This window comes from Haplochromis burtoni, unplaced genomic scaffold, assembly GCF_018398535.1.
Source record: "Haplochromis burtoni strain Fernald_Lab_line unplaced genomic scaffold, NCSU_Asbu1 Contig_288, whole genome shotgun sequence".
In the NCBI taxonomy this organism is placed as follows: domain Eukaryota; kingdom Metazoa; phylum Chordata; class Actinopteri; order Cichliformes; family Cichlidae; genus Haplochromis; species Haplochromis burtoni.
Window position 1 is genome coordinate 94701 of NW_024582649.1, and position 19310 is coordinate 114010.

The 19310-nt window shown below is 40.9% G+C and overlaps 1 protein-coding gene across 2 annotated transcripts in view; it reads left to right on the top strand.

The window, feature by feature from the left end:
* Positions 1-19310, top strand: part of arhgap5 (Rho GTPase activating protein 5) — a 49678-nt gene extending 30368 nt beyond the window's left edge. For both annotated transcript variants that reach the window (XM_005941012.3, XM_042227884.1), the window contains exons 4-7: positions 8975-9052; positions 11941-12072; positions 15820-15925; positions 18099-19310. In XM_005941012.3, the coding sequence (XP_005941074.1) occupies positions 8975-9052; positions 11941-12072; positions 15820-15925; positions 18099-18417 (635 nt within the window). In that variant the 3' untranslated portion in view covers positions 18418-19310. The remainder of the gene's footprint in view (positions 1-8974; positions 9053-11940; positions 12073-15819; positions 15926-18098) is intronic.

Consider the following 19310-nt stretch of genomic DNA (forward strand, 5'->3'; position numbering starts at 1 on the left):
GTGTGTGTGTGTGTGTGTGTGTGTGTGTGTGTGTGTGTGTGTGTGTGTGTGTGTGTGTGTGTGTGTGTGTGTATAAACAGAGCAGTAACTAGGTAGCTATAGCTTGACAACTCTATTTATAATACTGCCCATCTGTCTCTGTTACATTAGAAAATTAGTGTGCATGCATGTGTATTTGTGTGTGTGCACGCGCTGCTGTCTTGGCTTGCTGAAAGCCCGACATCTGCCCTACTGTCACCATACCAAGTGACACACAGTTCAATGCACACGAGTTCAGATCACGAGGCTGGACTGTGAGGACACTGTAGTAATTAGCAAAACTTTTAAATCTCGAGCATAAATAGCGGCGCCTGGGAGACATCTGGTTGTAGATGTAAATGAATTTTATAATGACGTCACACTGGAGTAGTTGACATTCTTTTCACAGTTTCTTATGACCTGGTTCAGCTGTGTGTTCAATGGGAAAACCTACTTTTGACTCAAATGCAGCATTTTATTTACTTAGAAGGAATTCATTTTAATATCAAGGTAGTTTTATACCTTTATTTTTTGTATTTTCTCCTAAAGTTTATTTAAAATTTAAAACCGTTAACAAATTTAAAGGAATGTTTTACCTCAAGACATATAAGACGTATAAGAAAACCTCTGATAAAATCAAGTTGTTTAAAAGTTTCAAGCTAGGCTTGTGCAGCTGGAGGGGAGAAAAACTGGATCCATTCAGAGGTCTCATGAGTGTTTTTGTTGTAAACGGTCTGGATGGTAGATAATATGGTACACTATTTGTGATTTACATAGATTCTGTGGTTTGCAGCTACTTATTCTGTCACCTTTGCTTTCTTTTCCATTACCTAAAATCTCTTCGATAAATTGTTATGGTGCTCGCTGCAGTGTTAGATGACTAACACAGATGACTGTTTATTATAGAATCCGGTTCCAATAAATCAAAGTGAAGATGATGCTTAACAGCTGAAGTAGCGGCAAGGAGCCAAAGGGGAGATAGGGCCGAAAGAAAGAAAGCATGAACAGAGAGAGGCAAAGGGGGAGGAGAAGTTGAAGCCTCACCTCTTTGGCCCAGTACTAGTGAGACACCGTGAGAAAATGTGTTGTTGTTTGCTTTGAATTGTGTTAGGAGCTGCAGTGTGAATGTGAGCATGAATGGATGTCTGTCTGTGTTAACCCTGCCATAGATGTGCTATCTGTCCAGGGGATCCATTGCCTCCTGTCCTATGACAGCTGCGATAAGCCCCATGTGACCCTGATCTTGATACATATTTAAGAGGATGGATGGATTTATTAAAGTAAAATACTTTACTCTGGAGACTTAGTATTGCACTCCTACAGAGTTGCCATCAAAGGAAATACACCATTTCAAGTGGGATCCTTCTTGCGTCTTTAATAATGTGGGTCAAGCTAGTAATGCTGAGCACTACAGTTGCCACAGCGTTGGTAGGTTCAGATTTCTGTATCCTCCTTATCTGATAAAGACCCATGGCTTTTAAACCCCATTGCCTCTTTAACAGGGTTTAGGTTATAATGTGTAACTGTATACCATTCTAATCTTCCATCCCTTATCTCACACTTTATTGGCTGATCGTGTAGTCTTGAGAGTTTCAGAGTCTGTGTGTGGGTCATTGAACAATAACTGGCTAATTTAAATGTTGCTTATTTCCAGTGTGTGTCTCTGTGTGCCATGTTAGCTTTGCATGTGCCTGTTATGACGAGGAGGGGAAACGGGGACTTAAAACATTGTGTGAACAGTGTTAATTGGGGTGTCTACTGCCAGCTCCCTGCTGTTTTCCAAAAAGCTAGGGTTTTTTCTCTTTTTGAACATGAATCATTTGTTACCGAGATCGACCAGAAAACTGCCGACTTGGAACGCTCATTTTGCTAACAGCCATGGGATATCCATCTGGGACTGAGAGCTGATTGATTTAATCAATCACAGCGTTCAGTGTGCTATAATAATTTGTGTACACCAGTCAGGAATGCCTTGAGGGATTTTCATTATATCTGGCACAAATGACCACTCGGATTCAAAGATGAAGCTATTAAAATTTGGTATTTAAAGGTGAAGGTCACCATGACCTCATAAAACCACAACTGAAGAATTCATTCAGTGTTATCACAGCATTTCAGGATAAGTTAAAAATGATTAAGTGTTTTGGAATTTTATATTCAAAAGGTCAAAGGTCAAGTCTGGATAGGCATGGATATGAAATGCCGTTTGAATGGTTGCTGTGGGCGTAAAACTGGGAGGTGGTATTTTTGTTACTATTTGGTCAGAGAAGTCTTGGTGTGTTGATTTGCTCCAGGATGATGGTGTTTATCACAAGTCTCAAAGCTGGGATTATCAGCTTCCATTGAAACATGGTCTGGTATTAGCGGATCCAGTTCTTTTCAGCAAAACACTTCCTTTTCAATCTGCACAGCACAGCAACTATAAACAATGAAGAGAGCGCGTGCATGCAAGCAAAGTTGTCATATCAACCTCCAGGCTGATCATTTTTGTGGTTTCTTTCAGCCAGTCTCGAAAATGAACATCAGATTAATTCATGCAAAAATGACTTCAGTGATCATGTTCATCATTCCAGTATAACTATTATCAAGAATCAGTGTAAAGATAAAGAAGATGAACAACAAATGTAGAATTTAAGAAACAATCTTTTAGCAACAGTTATCTTTGTGTGTGTTAATATACTCTGCAATCTCTGATTGAAAGGAGACTACAGCTGTGGTTTTGTTTCCTGCTGAGACCGTGTGCATGTGTGGGGTATGGATCTCGTTACCTAAGGTGCCCAGATATTAAATCATACTCACACACGCGCTCCTCGCAGCCTTCATATTGATTTATATTGACCCATGGTTGTGTGGTGGGCCGGTCGTTAAATTAACACACCGTTGGAGAAACTGATGACTCCACCAGACCACAAACTCAGCCAAGCAGCCAAGTGTGTGTGTGCATGTGTGTGTGTGTGTGTGTATGTGTGTGTGAGAATAAAGGGTGAGGACAAAGAAAGTGCTCACCTGAGGTCATGCTCCTTTTCCGACACACACACCCTCCACCCCCTCTTTCTGGATGAGTGGATTGCCCACAGAATGACTTCCAGACCAGAAAGCTCAGCTCATTTCTTAGCTGAAGGATTGTGGGAAACGTTCCGGCTCCTCTGGGGAAAACTGAGCACTTTTACCTGCGCATTCATCTTCAGCGCATGTTAGCATGCCACGTCCCATTTATAACGAGCAGGATAAGAGCTAAGTGTCCTGGATATGAGAAAGTGGAACATGAGGGCTGGGATGTGCTGATAGGAAGCAGCGTGTTTGCTGCTTAGTTTAACAAGCGCCTCTATGTCTTTCTTTAAGTTTAGGATTAGAGACTCTTGGATAAGCAGAAAAACGTGTGTGGTGGATGGATGTTACTTACCTATAAACCTTAAATAAGTGAATCTAAGCAGCTGATTGGGTCTTTGTTTTGCTAAAATATTAAAACTTCCTCTAGATCAGTGTATGCTGACCAACCCCCACCATTGGATATGAGTCGTCAACATAGAGGAATTTTTCCCAATAATTCTTTTAGATTATTTTATTTAAGCATCCATTCCATTCCTGAAGAGGTAAAACACAACAAACACAGCAAATATTAGAGAGATGTCAAACTAACATTTTGCTAGCAGAATATTCTTTTTTTGTCCCATAATCTTTTCAAAACGCCTCAAATTTCTATTGCCACATCTCGAGGTTCACAACTCGAGGCTAGTAAATGTTAATGCAGAGTGCTGAATAAAACATTAGTGACTTGCAATTTAAAGACACAATCCCCAGAGCTTTATTTATCCCTCTTCTTGAGTGGACGACAGTCTGTGAAGAAAATATTCCTCATTTTCCTCAGCAGCAGACTGTTAACGTCTTTAGCGCCTTTAATCTGATTTCCTCGATCCTGCCGATGCCGCCGCATCAGCACCTTAATTATCTTAATGGGAATAACATGTTTAACAGTGAACGTTTGTACCCAGTTTGGTTGCTTTTCAGGACAAGTGAACGCCCCATTCAGGCGTCTTTTTATTAAACTGCTCAGGCCAAGGATCTCCACACATAGTTGCAGATTGCTGTGAATCAATCCTGAAAGAACAGAAGGAATATTTATTTATTTATTTTTTTGGTTGTGACTTTGGGTGTTTTAATCAGTGCAACAATCCTCATGTGTGTGTTGAACAAAGTGGGATTTATTGGTTTTTTTTTTTTCTTTCTCAGAGTTATTTATGTGTCTTTGTTCCATTATTGAACGCACCAGCTTTGCATAACTGGAACGCTTAATATTGTTTTTCACTGCAGCTTTTCACAGTAGGAAAATGCTTTTGATTTGGGATGCAACAAAATAAATCTAAGCTTATGAAAGGGTAAAAAAAAAACCTACAAACAAAATAACAAATCACCTCCATGATAACTGTTTAGATGACTTTTATTGGATAGAAAAATGACCAAAACGCATTGTTAAACAGGCATGGAACACGAATCGTTGTGCCATTTATCATCGTCAGCTTCGACTTTCACAGGGGGCAGAAAGAAAATAACGCATGTCCCTGACTGGTAAAATAAGAGTTAAAAATAGCCAATGATTGACTTTCACTCATTGAACTAGCTTCCTGTCCCCCTCCCACAGCAGATGGTTATCGTGGCAATAAAATGACTGTGGCAGTTGGCCAGTGAGCAGAGAGACAGGTAGCAGGAGAAACTGTGAAACTGCTGTGATAGATAAGAAAAAGAGAGAGAGAGATCGAAATTGAGGAGCTGAGCTATAGTAAGTGTGTGTGTGTGTGTGTGTGTGTGTGTGTGTGTGTGTGTGTGTCAGGATATTAGATCATATCACAGCAGGACGAGTCCTGTCTGATCTCAACATGCAAACATGAACTCCACTGTTAACTTCCTTTCCTTCAGGTCCTGTGTGTGTGTGTGTGTGTGTGTGTGTGTGTGTGTATTTTGTGTTCCATCCTGTTGAGAATCAAATGTCCTCACAAGGACGCACAGATGTACAGGGTGGTGGCATTTTTGGCAAAGGCCTTTGGGGGTTATTTTAAGGTCAGGTGATGAGAGATTCAGGGCACAGAAAAAAAGAGTAAATATGAGTTGCATCATCATCAGCTAGTAGAGGAGAAAAATGTCCAAATTATTTATCGGATTGGACTTCAAATTACTGTCCTAAAAGTTACAAAGCCCATCACTATGTTCTACATGGATCGATTTGGCCGTTTTACGTTGTTACGGATGGCCTTCCTGACACAAACCCAAAGAGGATCTGTGTCTCCAGCTACACTTTGGAGCCATTACATATAAAGATCAAAACTAGTGTGGAAAATGTATACAGCAAAATATTGGCAAACACTTTCCCCACTGGACAAATTGCCAGGCTTTTTAATGATATTTACTAATCTTTAAGACCCCTAAAATATTTGGTGTTATGAATATGAACACAGTGAATAGATCAAAAGAAAGGAGAGGATTTCTGCTTTCATACACAAAGTACCCCCCAAATGTTTTATTGTATATTCATTCATTTGTTTTTAATCATCACCTGATTGTTTCTCATTCATTAAAAAAAGAACAAAACATCAACAGCAACAAAAAAAAAACAGCTTAAAAATGAGAAAAGAGCATTTTTGTCAAAGAATAGCCGAGATACTCAGTGCATTCAGCTTAATTATGCCGTTCTGACATCTCAAAATTCAGCAGTTTGAATCAACTTAAGATATTATATCTGCTTCATTTCTCATGAAATAACAATCGAACAGGCACACCTGGCCATCAAACTGTTTGTCAATTGTCTGATTAATTGTGAGTCCGATTAAATGTGGGACTGTGTCTAAAAATTGCTGTTATGACCAATTTGTTTAGTAAACTCCTCCTTGAATTAAAACTGAAAGTCTGTACTTCAATCACATCTTGATTGTTGGATTTAAAATCCTCAGTGGTGATGTGCAGGTGTTGTTTTCCAAGAAAGAACGCATCCAGAGTAGAAATGCTTCATGCTGTCAATAAGAGACGTCGGTAATGGTAAATGCTAACACTGCTGATGCTAATTTGCTATTCATGATTAATTTTTGGATTGCAGAACTTAAGAAGTATAACCCAAAACTTATGCTTCCATATCCAAGAGTAACGCAAAAACATGTAAAGTTGCGACGCTGTCAACCTTGACTAAAACCTCATTGACATAAATGGCTTTGGTAAATAGTGCACATAGAACTTTTGAGACCTTTTTAGCTCATTTCATGTTCTGAACCATTAAAATTCCACTTCAGAAACCGTCATCTTTCCAGTTTTGTGCTTTTTGTTCAGTGTTTCAATGTTCAGTTTTCTGTGAAACATGAAAGTCTGATGTGTCGCTGCCAAGTTAATGTGCGTTAAGTGCAGAGAAGCAGATCAGGAACACCCAGCGTCTGCAGAGGAGTTATATGGCTGTGACTCACAGAAACATTCGGACGAGGCGTTGCTCTACCGTGTAATTTATTTCACAACAGTGTGTCATCAGGCTGAAGGTCGAAGCTTTGAGTTGTAATGTGGAGGTCCAAGTGAGTCCTCACAAATATAGTAATTGGAGCACATTGAAGGTGCAGCAGCAGAACATATTTGAGCTTTTCCACCCACTCTGTTTACTGAGCTTATACATCACGCTGTGTGTGTGAACACACAAACACACACGTATACACTCGCATGCACAAATTAGGTCGAGTGGGTTGCTGATTAGGCTGTGGTGATTTGGCACAATCACTACAATTTGTGTTATTAATTTAAGAGTTACCACATGTCACACACCTGAGTCAACACAAGCATGCATACATTTTTAACAAAAACGCTGAAAGGTGCAGATCAATGCATGCGCACAAGCGGACACACACATGCACATTCACACTTGCTCACAGTTGACACGATTTACTTGAATCCATTAAAGCTGAATTTACATAATACTGTCTCTGCTTAACTGCCTCTGCAGGGACACACACACACACACACACACACACACACACACACACACGACAGTAGTTTTTGTGTAGTGGCTGCTGCAAGGTCATCCACACTGCAGTATACATGCATGTGTGTGCCTGTGTGTGTGCGCGTGTGTGTTCTTCCCTGCAGGCAGAACACACATTATTGCTCTAATTAAGACACTCTGTCTCCGTATGTGCTGGTCTGGGATCAGCTGTCAGGTGCCAGCTGGCTGTGATATTTATGGTCCGAGGTTTTAACAAAAGCTGCTCTCAGACCAGCTGAAGTCTGCAAGCAAAATTGTTGCTCTAGCTGTTGCTGCTTTGGATGACTGGTGCTCATGTTGCACTGCGATTTTCTGTGATGTTATTCGTCTCAAATTGGTCTCACACTGTTGAATTTGTCATTTCTGAAGACTAAAGGTCATAATTTATACTTGCACTCATACATATACTTGCAGTATATGTGATGTATATTTTTTGATGCTTAATAATGAATAACATAGTGTGGGTGGCCCAAAACTCGTCATATTTTTGACTAAATCTCGCTGTGTGTGTCATGTTCAGCTGGCATTTAGCTAGTAAGAGAGATGTTTAACCTACCACTTTCATCCTCCTCTGTCTGTCCCACTCATAAAGGTATGTTTAAAAGAAAAAGGAAAAAAAGAAACTAGTAATATTAAACTATTGTCACACCTTATTAACTGCATCCAGAGGGAGATGGTGGTTTATACAAGATTAGATTATAGCCAATCTACAACACATGCATTTCATAGTTTTGCAAATATCTAATTACATCGCATTGCAGCAGCAGTTTTATGCAGTCACACATGGATTGAGGAAGAAAGCTGATTTAATTTACGTCGAGCATGGCATGGTTGTTGGTGCCAGACAAACTGGTACGATTATTTCGTAAACTACTGGTCTACTGGGAATTCTCCACACAGCCATCTCTAGTTTACAGAGAAAAAGAGAAAATATTCAGGGAGTGTGTTCAAAAATGCCTTTTTGATGTCAGAGTAGTCAAACTGCTTCGAGCTGATAGGAAGGTAACAGTAACTCAGATATCCACTTGTTACAATCAGGTTATCAAACCTTGAAGCAGATGGACTACAGGAGCAGACGACCACACCTGGTCCTACAAGAACAGGAAATCTTGGCTACAGTTATCACAGCCTCATCAAAATTGGACAACAGAGGGTCAGAAAACCTCGCCTGGTTTGATGAATCATTCAGATGTTAAGATCTGCAGCAACTATGTGATGCTATCATGTCAACACAGACCACAATCTCTGTGAAATGTTCCAGCACGCTGTTGAATGTATGCTGGCTGGCAAAATACTAGCAGGGTGTAACTAATGACTGGTGAGTGTATGTTTGACAAGAAATGGAGAAAGGTGTAAATGCCTCCTTTAACAAAATGCACTCCAACTAAAGTTTCTTTCCGTTTTCTCTCTTTTCTCCTTTGATCTACCTTTTGTGGATTAAGTACAGCTGTATAATATTTGCTGCCTCTGGTTTTAGGAGATTGTGATGGAATATATGTCTTTGATTGTTTCTGCAGTGCTGTTCTCCCCCTTGTTCAGAGCAAATGAATTATATGTTTAAAAAATGTGTAAATGTTTTCTAGGAAGTTTTGTTTTTCTTTCTGCTGCAGCTTGTGGCCTAATTACATCATAACCAGTGTCACAACAAGCATTTACAAGTATTTGAAAAAGAAATAAAAGAAAAGTTCTAGTTAAATGTAACATGTCTAATGTGAATATTATTAGAGGCTTTGAAATCCTAGAAAGAGGACATCGTTTTTTAGCTTTAAATCCAAATACTCTCAGTATGTTTTAATGTGGAAAACCACATTAGATGAAACAGTGCTGCTGTTGGCCCATCTGTTTCAGCTCAGCACTTTAACAGTTTTTTTGTGTGTTTAATGCTGCTTTAAGTCCACATGAATGAAGTCCATTAGAGCTGTTGCTGAAAATGGCTGTATGTGTTTCCAGGTCTGACGACAGAGGGCCTGTATCGCGTCAGTGGGAACAAGACAGACCAGGACAACATTCAGAAACAGTTTGATCAAGGTAAAACACTCATCTGCTCAGACACATGCTTGTAGTAGTGATAGACCTATGAATACATATTTAACTATTAAGAAATCGGAAGAAAGAGCGTGCATAGCTGGATTTTCAAAGCATGGAGGCAAACAGTCTTTATTAGTTTCACAGAATGTGTTTCAAAATTATTTTCCCATAAACTTAAATCGTGCCGTTATAAGAACCTGGGAGTTCTTTGGAAAACATTTCCAGAATCAAGCAGCGCATGTGTGATGTGTGCAATGTATTTAACCCACAGAGAAAACTCCAAAAGACCGATTCCAAACCTGACCACGCAGCAGAAGTGCTTAAAGAGAAACGCATGCAGTCGAAACTGCTCATGAGGGTTGGGGAGCTGCCAAACGGGCTGTTAGTATAAATAAAGTCACCACAGGCAGAAATCACCAGCACATGGTCAGCAGCGTCAGGCATTTTACAGCCAGGTGCTGAAATATGGAGACTTGACTGAGATGAAGCGTGCAATGATTATTGAATCATTTCTGCATTTCTTATTTTTTTCTGCGTTATGTTTCTTCTGGTCCTCTGTTCAGGAGAAGAGCTCGAGCATATTCTTGGTTATTCTATGATTATTTCATATTAAAAAACATTTTTAATATGAAAGATGATGTGTATCTGAGGCTGAGGTGGCTGCCACCATTTTTTTGTTTTGAAATTCCTTCCTTTCCTCACCTCCTTCACTCGACTCCTCCTTTCCCACCCTGTCCTTCCTAAATTCATTTGTGCATTTCCTGTTGTTTATATCCCTCCGTTGCTCAATGCTCTCCATTTCCTTCAAGTGTTTCTAGCTCAGCGTGTTTGTCAGCATGCGTTCAGATTCACTGTGACAGCTGTCGTGTTACCTTAGGGCTCTGTCCTCTTTCTCACCGTTTCTCCTCCCTCCAAATGTCATTTGGCTGTTGCCGAGTGTCATAACAGCAAGTAATACGCATTTTTCTTTCTCCACGTATTCCTTTGAACTGTCATTACAGAGTATTTTTACCCTGGCTTAATGAGAAAGCTGATCGATTTGGACCCAACCCACTTTTTTTTCTCCTCTGATTTGTGAATGAAACAGAAAGTAAAACGTGATGGAGCTGAAGCATCCATTCTCCCTCATCAGAAATAATAGAGCAAGAAAAAGCTTTCATGAGCTGGCTGTGTATTCTGTTCCAGTCCCGCTGCTCCATCAGAGAAACACTCGGCCCTCTGTGCCTCCAGACACACTCATGATAACCTCTGTTAGCTGTGATCAGAGAGGAGCTCTGTTCTCCTGCTCAGACACAAAAACTGAGCTGTGGGCCTCACTGCTGCATCACCACAACTGACAGGCTCTTTAATATCCTTTCAAACTGAAACATTGACCCAGCTAAATCCTGTTTGACTCGTATGTGAGGACACGAGTGCAGGTTATTGGTCCCGGATCCACAAATCTGCTCCACACTCAGGCTTAACATGCATATAACAGGCTTATACATCTGTGTGGCTGCAAGTGTCTCTGGGATGTAATTTTGCCATCTGTTCCCCCTAACCATTGAATATGTAGCCATAGATGTCCAGATGACCTCCCTCCATTTCAAACGATGGTGAATCTAGTCCAGAAAAGCAGTTCGTATCGAGTTTGTGTCATTGCTAAGCGCTGAGCTTAAAAGCTGAGTGTTCAAAGGAAGGATACTTTGGTTAACTAATAACAAGCTGCTAGCACGTTTTGTTTTTTAGCGTTCTTTAACAGACGCCGAAACATGAACCATAGCCAGCTCCTCTGAAATACTCCAAATAAATGCCTCTCATTGTCTTCTACCCATTTGTCACATAACATGTTACATATTTATTTTCATGCTTTGCAGTGCAGAAGTATGCTACATATAATTTGTATTTGAAGTGACTTACTAAAATGTTATTGCACGAATAGTCTTTTGTTAAAGCAAAAACACCAATACACCTTTTCAGGTTCATATATGTACACTGGTAATGTTGTGCTTACCCGAGACTGTGGGATTGATCTTGAGCAGCTTGCAATGGTGACACGTGAAGTATCCATTAGCAACGTCTGGCAGACGGGTACTAAGGTCAACTAATCTCAGGCGATTGAATCAACAACCAGTTCCACTTAAAAAAATAAAGTAATGACATTGACTGACAAATGACAGGGTGATAAATACAGGTTATCCATAGTCTTACCTCAGCAATCAGTCGGTCGCTACTATACATTCCATACAGATGCTACCATGCAGTCCCTCTACCACTTTTTAAATGACAATATTCTAATAGGTTATAATGGATTTTTACTCCAGTGATGCCAGATACTGTTGTTGTTTTTGCTCATAATCATGAACAGTTTCCCTTCCAGAAAAACAACAAGTTATGCCACACGTGAATAAATTTGAATGACATTACACTCGGGGGAACTAGATCAGAATATTATAATAAGATATTGTCAGACATGCATATTTAAATGACATTGCATTGTATATGGGGATCTTTGCTGTTTCCCTTTATTGTGTAGAAAAGATCAAATGGGAAGGATGTGATTTATACTTTCTAAGAACAGGGCTGGAGAACTGTGTTGGAAGTTTTCTGTGCAGAAAAATGTAATTTGATGCTACAACAGCAAGGAAAAGAACAAATGTGCTGAGCACAGTGACAAAGGGTTTAAGGAGAGTGCTTTAACTGTTTGTGAGGTCCTAAAGGGAGCCTTTAGAGGACAGTGAGTTTGAACGTATTAACCAGAAGCTGCGTGTGGGTGGAGTTGTTTTGCTGTTTTCCTGTTTGTGATGCAGAGGATGAAACGAATGCTACAGAACAAGCTTCAGAAACAGAGTGACCTTGCGAATCTGCTGTTGAGCCTCTTTTCTCTCTCTCCCTCCCTCTCCCTGTAGATCACAGTATTGACTTTGTGGCGATGGATGTGGCGGTGAATGCCGTTGCTGGAGCGCTGAAGGCTTTCTTTGCTGACCTGCCCGATCCGCTGATCCCCTACAGCCTGCACCCAGAGCTGGTGGAGGCCGCAAGTAAGAATGAACACACACCCGAGTCATGAACTGTAATTTTGTAAGCCCTGATAGCAAAAACACCCAGACAGACACATTAAAAACTTGGTGCAACTTTTAAGTTAAAGGAATTGTTAAACACGTAGGAAATGATGTAATTATGTTAAACAGAGTCAAAACAGTGAATGGAGGGTTAGGTTCACTGGGCGGCAGCATGCTGGAATATTCCTTTACCCGCTTACAACTCAAATGTGATACATTAGAGTAAAATGACACCATAGCCTCAGAATAAACAAGAAGCACTCTACCTACACCCCTAAAAAGTTTGATCAGCATTGCTTCAAACTTTTGAGTTATTGTGCTATTGCGAATAACATAAAGTCGTACCACGATAAAGGCACATGCATGCAGCTAAAAAATGAAGAAGTTAAGAGGAGACTGGAGAAACACCCTTTAACCATGTAATGAGTGTTGATGTTGCATAGTTTTCCCACCAGAGGCCTGCAGAATTAAATTGCCAAATATCAGTATCGGCCTTAACAGTCCTCAGTCCAATCAGTCAGGCTCTACTTTTAACCTCTTGTCTGCTGTAGCAGCTGGCCTTAATGCTGCAGAAGTTTAGTTGTGTTTCCACATGCTCAGAGCTTTGAGTCACATCATTCACTTTTAAGAGGCTTTTTCAGGCCTAGGATGCTGTCAGACATCCTGCGTATGTGTGTGTGTGTGTCGCTTGTGTGTCTATAATGCTGAAACCATCAGGCTGACTCCAGCAGATTAGCGAGCCAAAATTAAACACAAGGAGAACTGTAAAAAGTCTCAGACTGACAGAAGAAGAAATCTGGAGGGTGGTGCTGGTTTTTCTTCTCTAGAAAATGACTCGTATAGAGCAGGAACCAGGGCTTTATATACAAATTAATGACCAGGAAAATAACTGATAGTTGGTAAAGGAATCATTTAAATCAGCTCTTCTTCTCTGACTTTCTCTTTCTATCTTTTTGCTCCTTACGTGACTAAGGTCTAGTTTGAGGTGCCTCTTTCCTGTCTGTTTCTTTAAACTTGGAGCAGTTAAACACGAGGGTAACCAACTTGTCGAGCAGGTTTGACACCAGTGTACTTATCCTGGAGCCTGAATCAGGCTTTTGTTGTTGCTGGTTTCAGGTCATGTTGAATAGATGTGATAACAGAGTGAATCAAGACACATGGAAAAGTTTCAAACATTGTAATCAGAGAAGGAAAAAAGAGACTGTGAACATAAACAATGCCATACAATACAAATACCTGTAAATAAGCACTTAGCCTTTGCAGTTTTGCCTGGATCAGCTTCAAACTGCTGCACTAATTTCTCATGTAATGGAAACTGTGTTAGTTTTTCTAGTCAGTTCTAAAGTTGATTTTGGCTTTCTGCCTTTTCTGTTCAGCATATTTTTAATAATCCTTTTATTTATTTTCATTCCGTGACAACAATAACAACGACAATAGCTTCCTGTAGCAGCAGCAGGGTCTTTTCCCGATGGGGATCATCAAAGCTTCGCCTAAACACATGTGCACACTGAGCTTTATCGCTTTATTGAACCAAATACATTGTGAGATGCTGTCAGGCTGATATATATTTAATAAAAGCTGGAGTCGGTCGTTATATCGGTCCCGTGGTGTACTGTGTCGAGCTGTGACTGCATTCATTTAACGACCTTTAACCTCTTCCAGCCATTAGAGGGTCAAAGGCTCCCGTTGGCTCCTCGTTAGGATGATTGATGGCGTGCAGGATGAATAAATCTGTGCATTGGTACACGTTGGCCTTTACGTTTGTGTCTACAAATATAAATGGCGTCCTGCTGGTCCTGGAATGTCTGGAATATCCTGGAGAATATTCCAGATAGGACAGGCAGGAGTTTTGTTGAAGCGGCCTTGTTATGACAATCCAAAGGTAGAAGCTCTTATTTCACATCTGCTCTTTAAATATTTAATAAGTAAGTGGAGCGTTTCAGCTCCATTGAACATTTGCCGGCAGGAAAGTGATGCTTTCCCTGGAGAGGCTGTGGAATACTGAAGAATTTAACAGACAAATTACCTTCTAGGAATATAGCAGGATCTTTCTTGTTACTTGGTAATGTTTTGTTTTTTGTTTTTTCCCCGATCAAATTTAACATTTAACTAAACCAAATAAGGGTCTGATGCTAAATCTGATTACTTTTTTTTGTTTTTAAAGTCACACTTTCCCAGACTGTTCTCTTTTAACGACGCAGTCAAGAATCCAAGGATATGCATCATGTGGCGAACAAACACACTGTGTCTTTCCACTTAGGAATTTTGTGGGAAAAGGCGAAGAAGCATCCTGAAGCCTAATGTTTAAGGCATACAGATGTTCTGCGTAGTTGTGTGTTCCAGCTGAGGACCTGTGCTATACGTCATCCCCTTTTCTCTTCCTCCCGTCTACCCAAATGATTTATCAACATTTCCTCCTGCTGTGCAGAAGGGAAGTTCATTTGTATCCAGAGTTCTCAGGTTCTTCCTCTTTGGCATCCTATCAAAGAGTTTTTAGAAAATCACCATCGTGCTAATGAAACATTTTTTCACAAGTCCCTTTAATTGCAGTTTAATTTACTCAATAATAATAATAAATACTCTTGTTTGACATATTGTCAGAAAAACAGAAGATAAGCTTATTGCCTTACACTTTACGGTAATGATGCCTGATGATGAGTACAGTCGTACTCCAAAGGCATGTTGTGATCCAGGGGAAGTCTTACAGCCTCACTAACATACACCCCTCAGGCTTCATATAGCACAGCCCTCGCAGTCTTATCAGTCTCTAAACTGTCATACGTTCTCAACTGATTGGTCTTATACTTGGTTATATAATAGCAATAATAATTTGTCTCTGTTTCTTTGAATTGCCATTGTTAATGACATGTCTTTGCAGACGAATCAGTTTGGCAGCTCTGTGGCGTGAACTTATCAGGTATCAGACAAATTGCTGATATTTGATTTCCTAATAGCAAATGAATCCGTAGATGCTTGTGCAGCTAATCAGTCTACTGTGACTGATCTTTTCAACTTTGCTGAAGTCTGAAAGACAAAAAATGAGGCGGAATCAGAAGAAGGAATTGATTGATACTGTGGAAAGTTCAAGAAATTCTTTCAAAAAGGAGGCTGTGGTTTGAAATTGCTTAAATTGCACATTGATCTAATAAATAACTGTGTGGTCCCTGCTGCATCTGATGATAAGCTTCTGTGACAGCTATGGTTAGTCATCAAACCTGTCTGGGTAGTGAGACATAACATCTTGCAACAAATAATAGTTCAAGCAGGTGACAGTGAAGAATTATTGAACACATGAGAGGGAAACTGCTGCTGCCCAGTGTGCTCTGTGCCTCAGTTATGATTACTGGGTCTTTAATCAGATGCTGTGTTTTTTTTTTTTTGTCTCCCCTGAAATCTGAACAGTTGAGAACAAATGTTTGTTTTCCTAATCTGCAAAGGCTGATCTGTTTTGTCTTAACCAGTGCACAGTCAGACCTTATACAGGGAAGGCTAGTTTTATTTCTGCCCACAAGGTTTAGTGTTGTTGTGTGTGTGGTTGCCGTGTGTATTGTTTGTGCACAGCGTGGGAGCTGCTTTTGGCAGCGTTTCAGCCTTTTGTTTTCCATGGAGTATAATTTCCTTTCCCAAGAGAGACTGTGTGTAAAATGTAAAACGCTCTGTGTCTTTTCTCCCTGTGTGTGTGTGTGTGTGTGTGTGTGTGTGTGTGTGTGTGTGTGTGTGTGTTAGAAATCATGGACTACATGGAGCGTCTGCAGGCACTGCGGGAGATTGTGAAGAAGTTTCCTCCCGTCAACTACCAGGTCTTCAAATACATCATCACACACCTCAACAGGTAAAAATGAAAGGCAACACACACACACACACACACACGCGCGCACAGAGTACATTCCCTCTTGTGTGTTTCTTTATCCATGTTTTTTTTAAGTGAAATGCTTGCAAGCTTCAAAGTCAAAATGGCTGTATACCCGTGGTGACAGTGAACGCATCGCTTAAACTTGAAAAGAGCCGCTTGCAGATATCATTTTAACTTCCTTTGAGTTGAGACCACAGCTGTACTTTGTAACTGCTGCAGCGACTGAATGCTAATTATTTCTTCGCAAATGTCTGCATAGTTTGCAGATATAGAATGAGTATAAATCACTCTGAAACATCAAGCAAAGTCTGATTTTGTGCCAAATATCGATCATGACTGACAGGACATGGTCGGAGATGACATCTAGTGAACGGCAGCGCTACAGTTAATGGATAAAACACAGGAGTGAAATGTTTGTCTTCTTCTCTGGTTCTGTGTTAGTTTAGTTGACATCCAGTGATCATTACTTAATTTGTTAGCTTTCACTGATAGAGCAAGCAGCCCTGTTAATGTAGAGACAGCAGCAACATTTCTCTCAGAGCTTTGAGGTTCATTGGTCGTCATGCAAGAGGATTTTTGTATTTTTAGAGCTTCTTTACGGTTTGGTGTTTGTGGGCAAGACTTAAAAAAAAATAGAAGCCAAAACACAAGTTTCAAAGGGTCAGAGTCATATGAGAGGACCTGAACACATTTGAATTAAACAGCAGTGTTATCCTGTGAGATAAATAAAGAGGGAAAATGTCCGACATGAAATGAAATTCTAAACAACGCCCATGACTAATATAAGAGGCGGACAAGGTGACCTAACATTAAGCGAGACATGAGATGAGAGACTATTACAGCCTGTAGCTGCAACACAGGGTGATGGTGAACAGACACAGACTGCAGAGCAGCTTCAACAGGGACGGTTTTTCTACCAAGTGCTAAAATGAAGTCACTCTGAAGCTGGGCAACGGCATGCAAATCCGAAAAATTCAGTCGGGGAGGACACAAGTTGTGATGAATTGACAGTTTCTGCGACACAGATGGTTGAAAATTAAAAAAAGAGAAAATAAAGAACATGAAATTCACACAACATGAAGCAAAAGCTGCAAATAAGACATTAAACTAGGAATGCATCGATAAGTGCAGACATTCCTCATGCTGATCGATGTCGTCACTCCACCACAGAATGTGGCTTTTATCCATGTCTCCAGCACCGTTCGCTGCACAGCACTAGTAAACCAGCAAATAATATCTTGAAGTTTAAAGGAACACTTCAGCTTAATGGAACAGCAGCTGTCAAAGTTTGAAACACACTAAGAAAGAAGTCGTTCTCTTAATAAGCACCGAGCTCCACTGACAAAAACAGTCCCTCAGAAAAGTGGGTGTTCACAGCTGTACATTTCTCTGCTCCTGTGCCATTCGGGGCTCCTGTCAGCTTGGGCGCACGCCTGCTGCCATTTGCTGAAGATAGCACACTGACAGTGAGCGTGTACCTCACGTAACCCCACTTCAAAGGAACCAGACTATCCCCTAAATGAGTGAAAAGCAGTGAAACGGCATAAATCATGTTAGAACGGTCTTACTAAATTTACTGAATATTGCAATAGCTCCTCACTAAGTAACTGAATACATTTAAATGTGATATAAGAGTCCCACATTGTTCCCACTTTATAGAGAATATAGCGATGTATGTGTTAATATCATGGAGTGCTAAAATCCCAATGCATGGTTTTTGGTTCGTTTGCACACAGTAACCAAGCAGAGTATGACAACTTTAAGACAAACCGTTCTGCTTTTCCTTCTTTCCTGTCATCTATATGCTGTTTCAAACAAGCTCCACCCACTTATTGTTTAAACTTTCTGTTTATGAGCAGCAGTCAGTCGGAAGGAAGTTGGCTATTTAATTAATAAGGATTATTTTGAACTGTGAATCATGCTAAGCCACTCCAGAGTCCACGAATAAAAATATGGAGCCTGAAATGAACATCACGAGTCCACTTTAACTGACAAACCTTTATCTGCTTTCTTATGTTTTTAGCAGTTAAAGAATAAATAAAAAGTCAAGGTATTTTTCATTTCCTTACGTGCTGTCACCTTAGACCACCTGTTTTCTGGAGCTGTTGTTTCCAGTGTTGATTTAACTTTGAACCTTTTTATTTCCCCGCAGAGTGAGCCAGCATAGCAAAACAACCCTGATGACAGCCGACAATCTGTCCATCTGCTTCTGGCCCACGCTCATGCGGCCCGACTTCGAGAACAAGGACACGCTGTCGACCACCAAGCTGAACCAGGCCGTCATCGAGTCCTTCATTGTACAGAGCGACTACTTCTTCCACGGCGGCGAGGTGGCCGAGAGCTCCAGCAGCGAAGGGACACCGCCCCCGCACTGCCACAACATGGTGGAGGCCCTGCTGCCGCTGCAGCTGCCGCCCCCCCTGCAGCCACAGCAGATCCAGCACACCTTGCCCCCTGACCCGCTCATATAAGAGCCAGAGGAGCATGCTGGGAAGTGAAGTGGAGGGTGGTTGTTTGCCCGCGCTGCCAGCCGCTTACGGCCGACAATTGCAGGCCATCCTCTGCTCTACAAATAGCTGGCGGGCTCATAAAAATGGAAAATAAAACAACCTGGTTGCTGATTTTCGGGGGATTCATCAGCTGCTGTTTGTCATCGACTTGGAGGTGAATGAGCTTTGGGGGTTTAGAGGCGCATCGACCATTTGTTGGATCAAACCTAATCTGTGAGACCTGCTCATCCTGTGAGGAAAATCCTGGATTAGAGAATTACAATCGCACGTCACCTTTTAGAACTAATTTTTGTATCTGACTGCCCCCCCTTCATGATACCGAAGCTGAAAACCGCGAATGAACCGCTTTGATTTGGCACATAGTGACAACACTAATCGTTCCACAGGGTCAGACACAGACTCTTGGGATCCCAGGACACACTCCTACCTTTAACCCAGACGGAATAGCACATTGGGGGCCAGAAGTCCCTATTAAGCACCGCCCTCCTCATCCCCGCTCCGAGATAAGAGAAAAGGGAAGTTGAATCCCTGCGACTGCAACTCAAATGTGAAATTATCTGATACGGACTGATTGGCGGACTCATTAGCTGACTTGACCGGCTACCTGACTAACACACATGCTGACTGTGAGGATTTCAGTCTTCCTGCAGGTTTCAGCACAGGAAAACATTTCTTCTTCTTTTGTTTGACCTTTGTTCATAAGAAGGAAGGAGGGATCAACAAGACACTAAAGGTCAAACACACTCATGGGCGCGAGATGAAGTCAAAGCCTTGTAGAAGAGCTTTTCAGTTTCGGTGAGGTGGGAGATGGGTGCGCTCTCACTTTTAAATCCTAAATGACAAAAAAAAGAAAG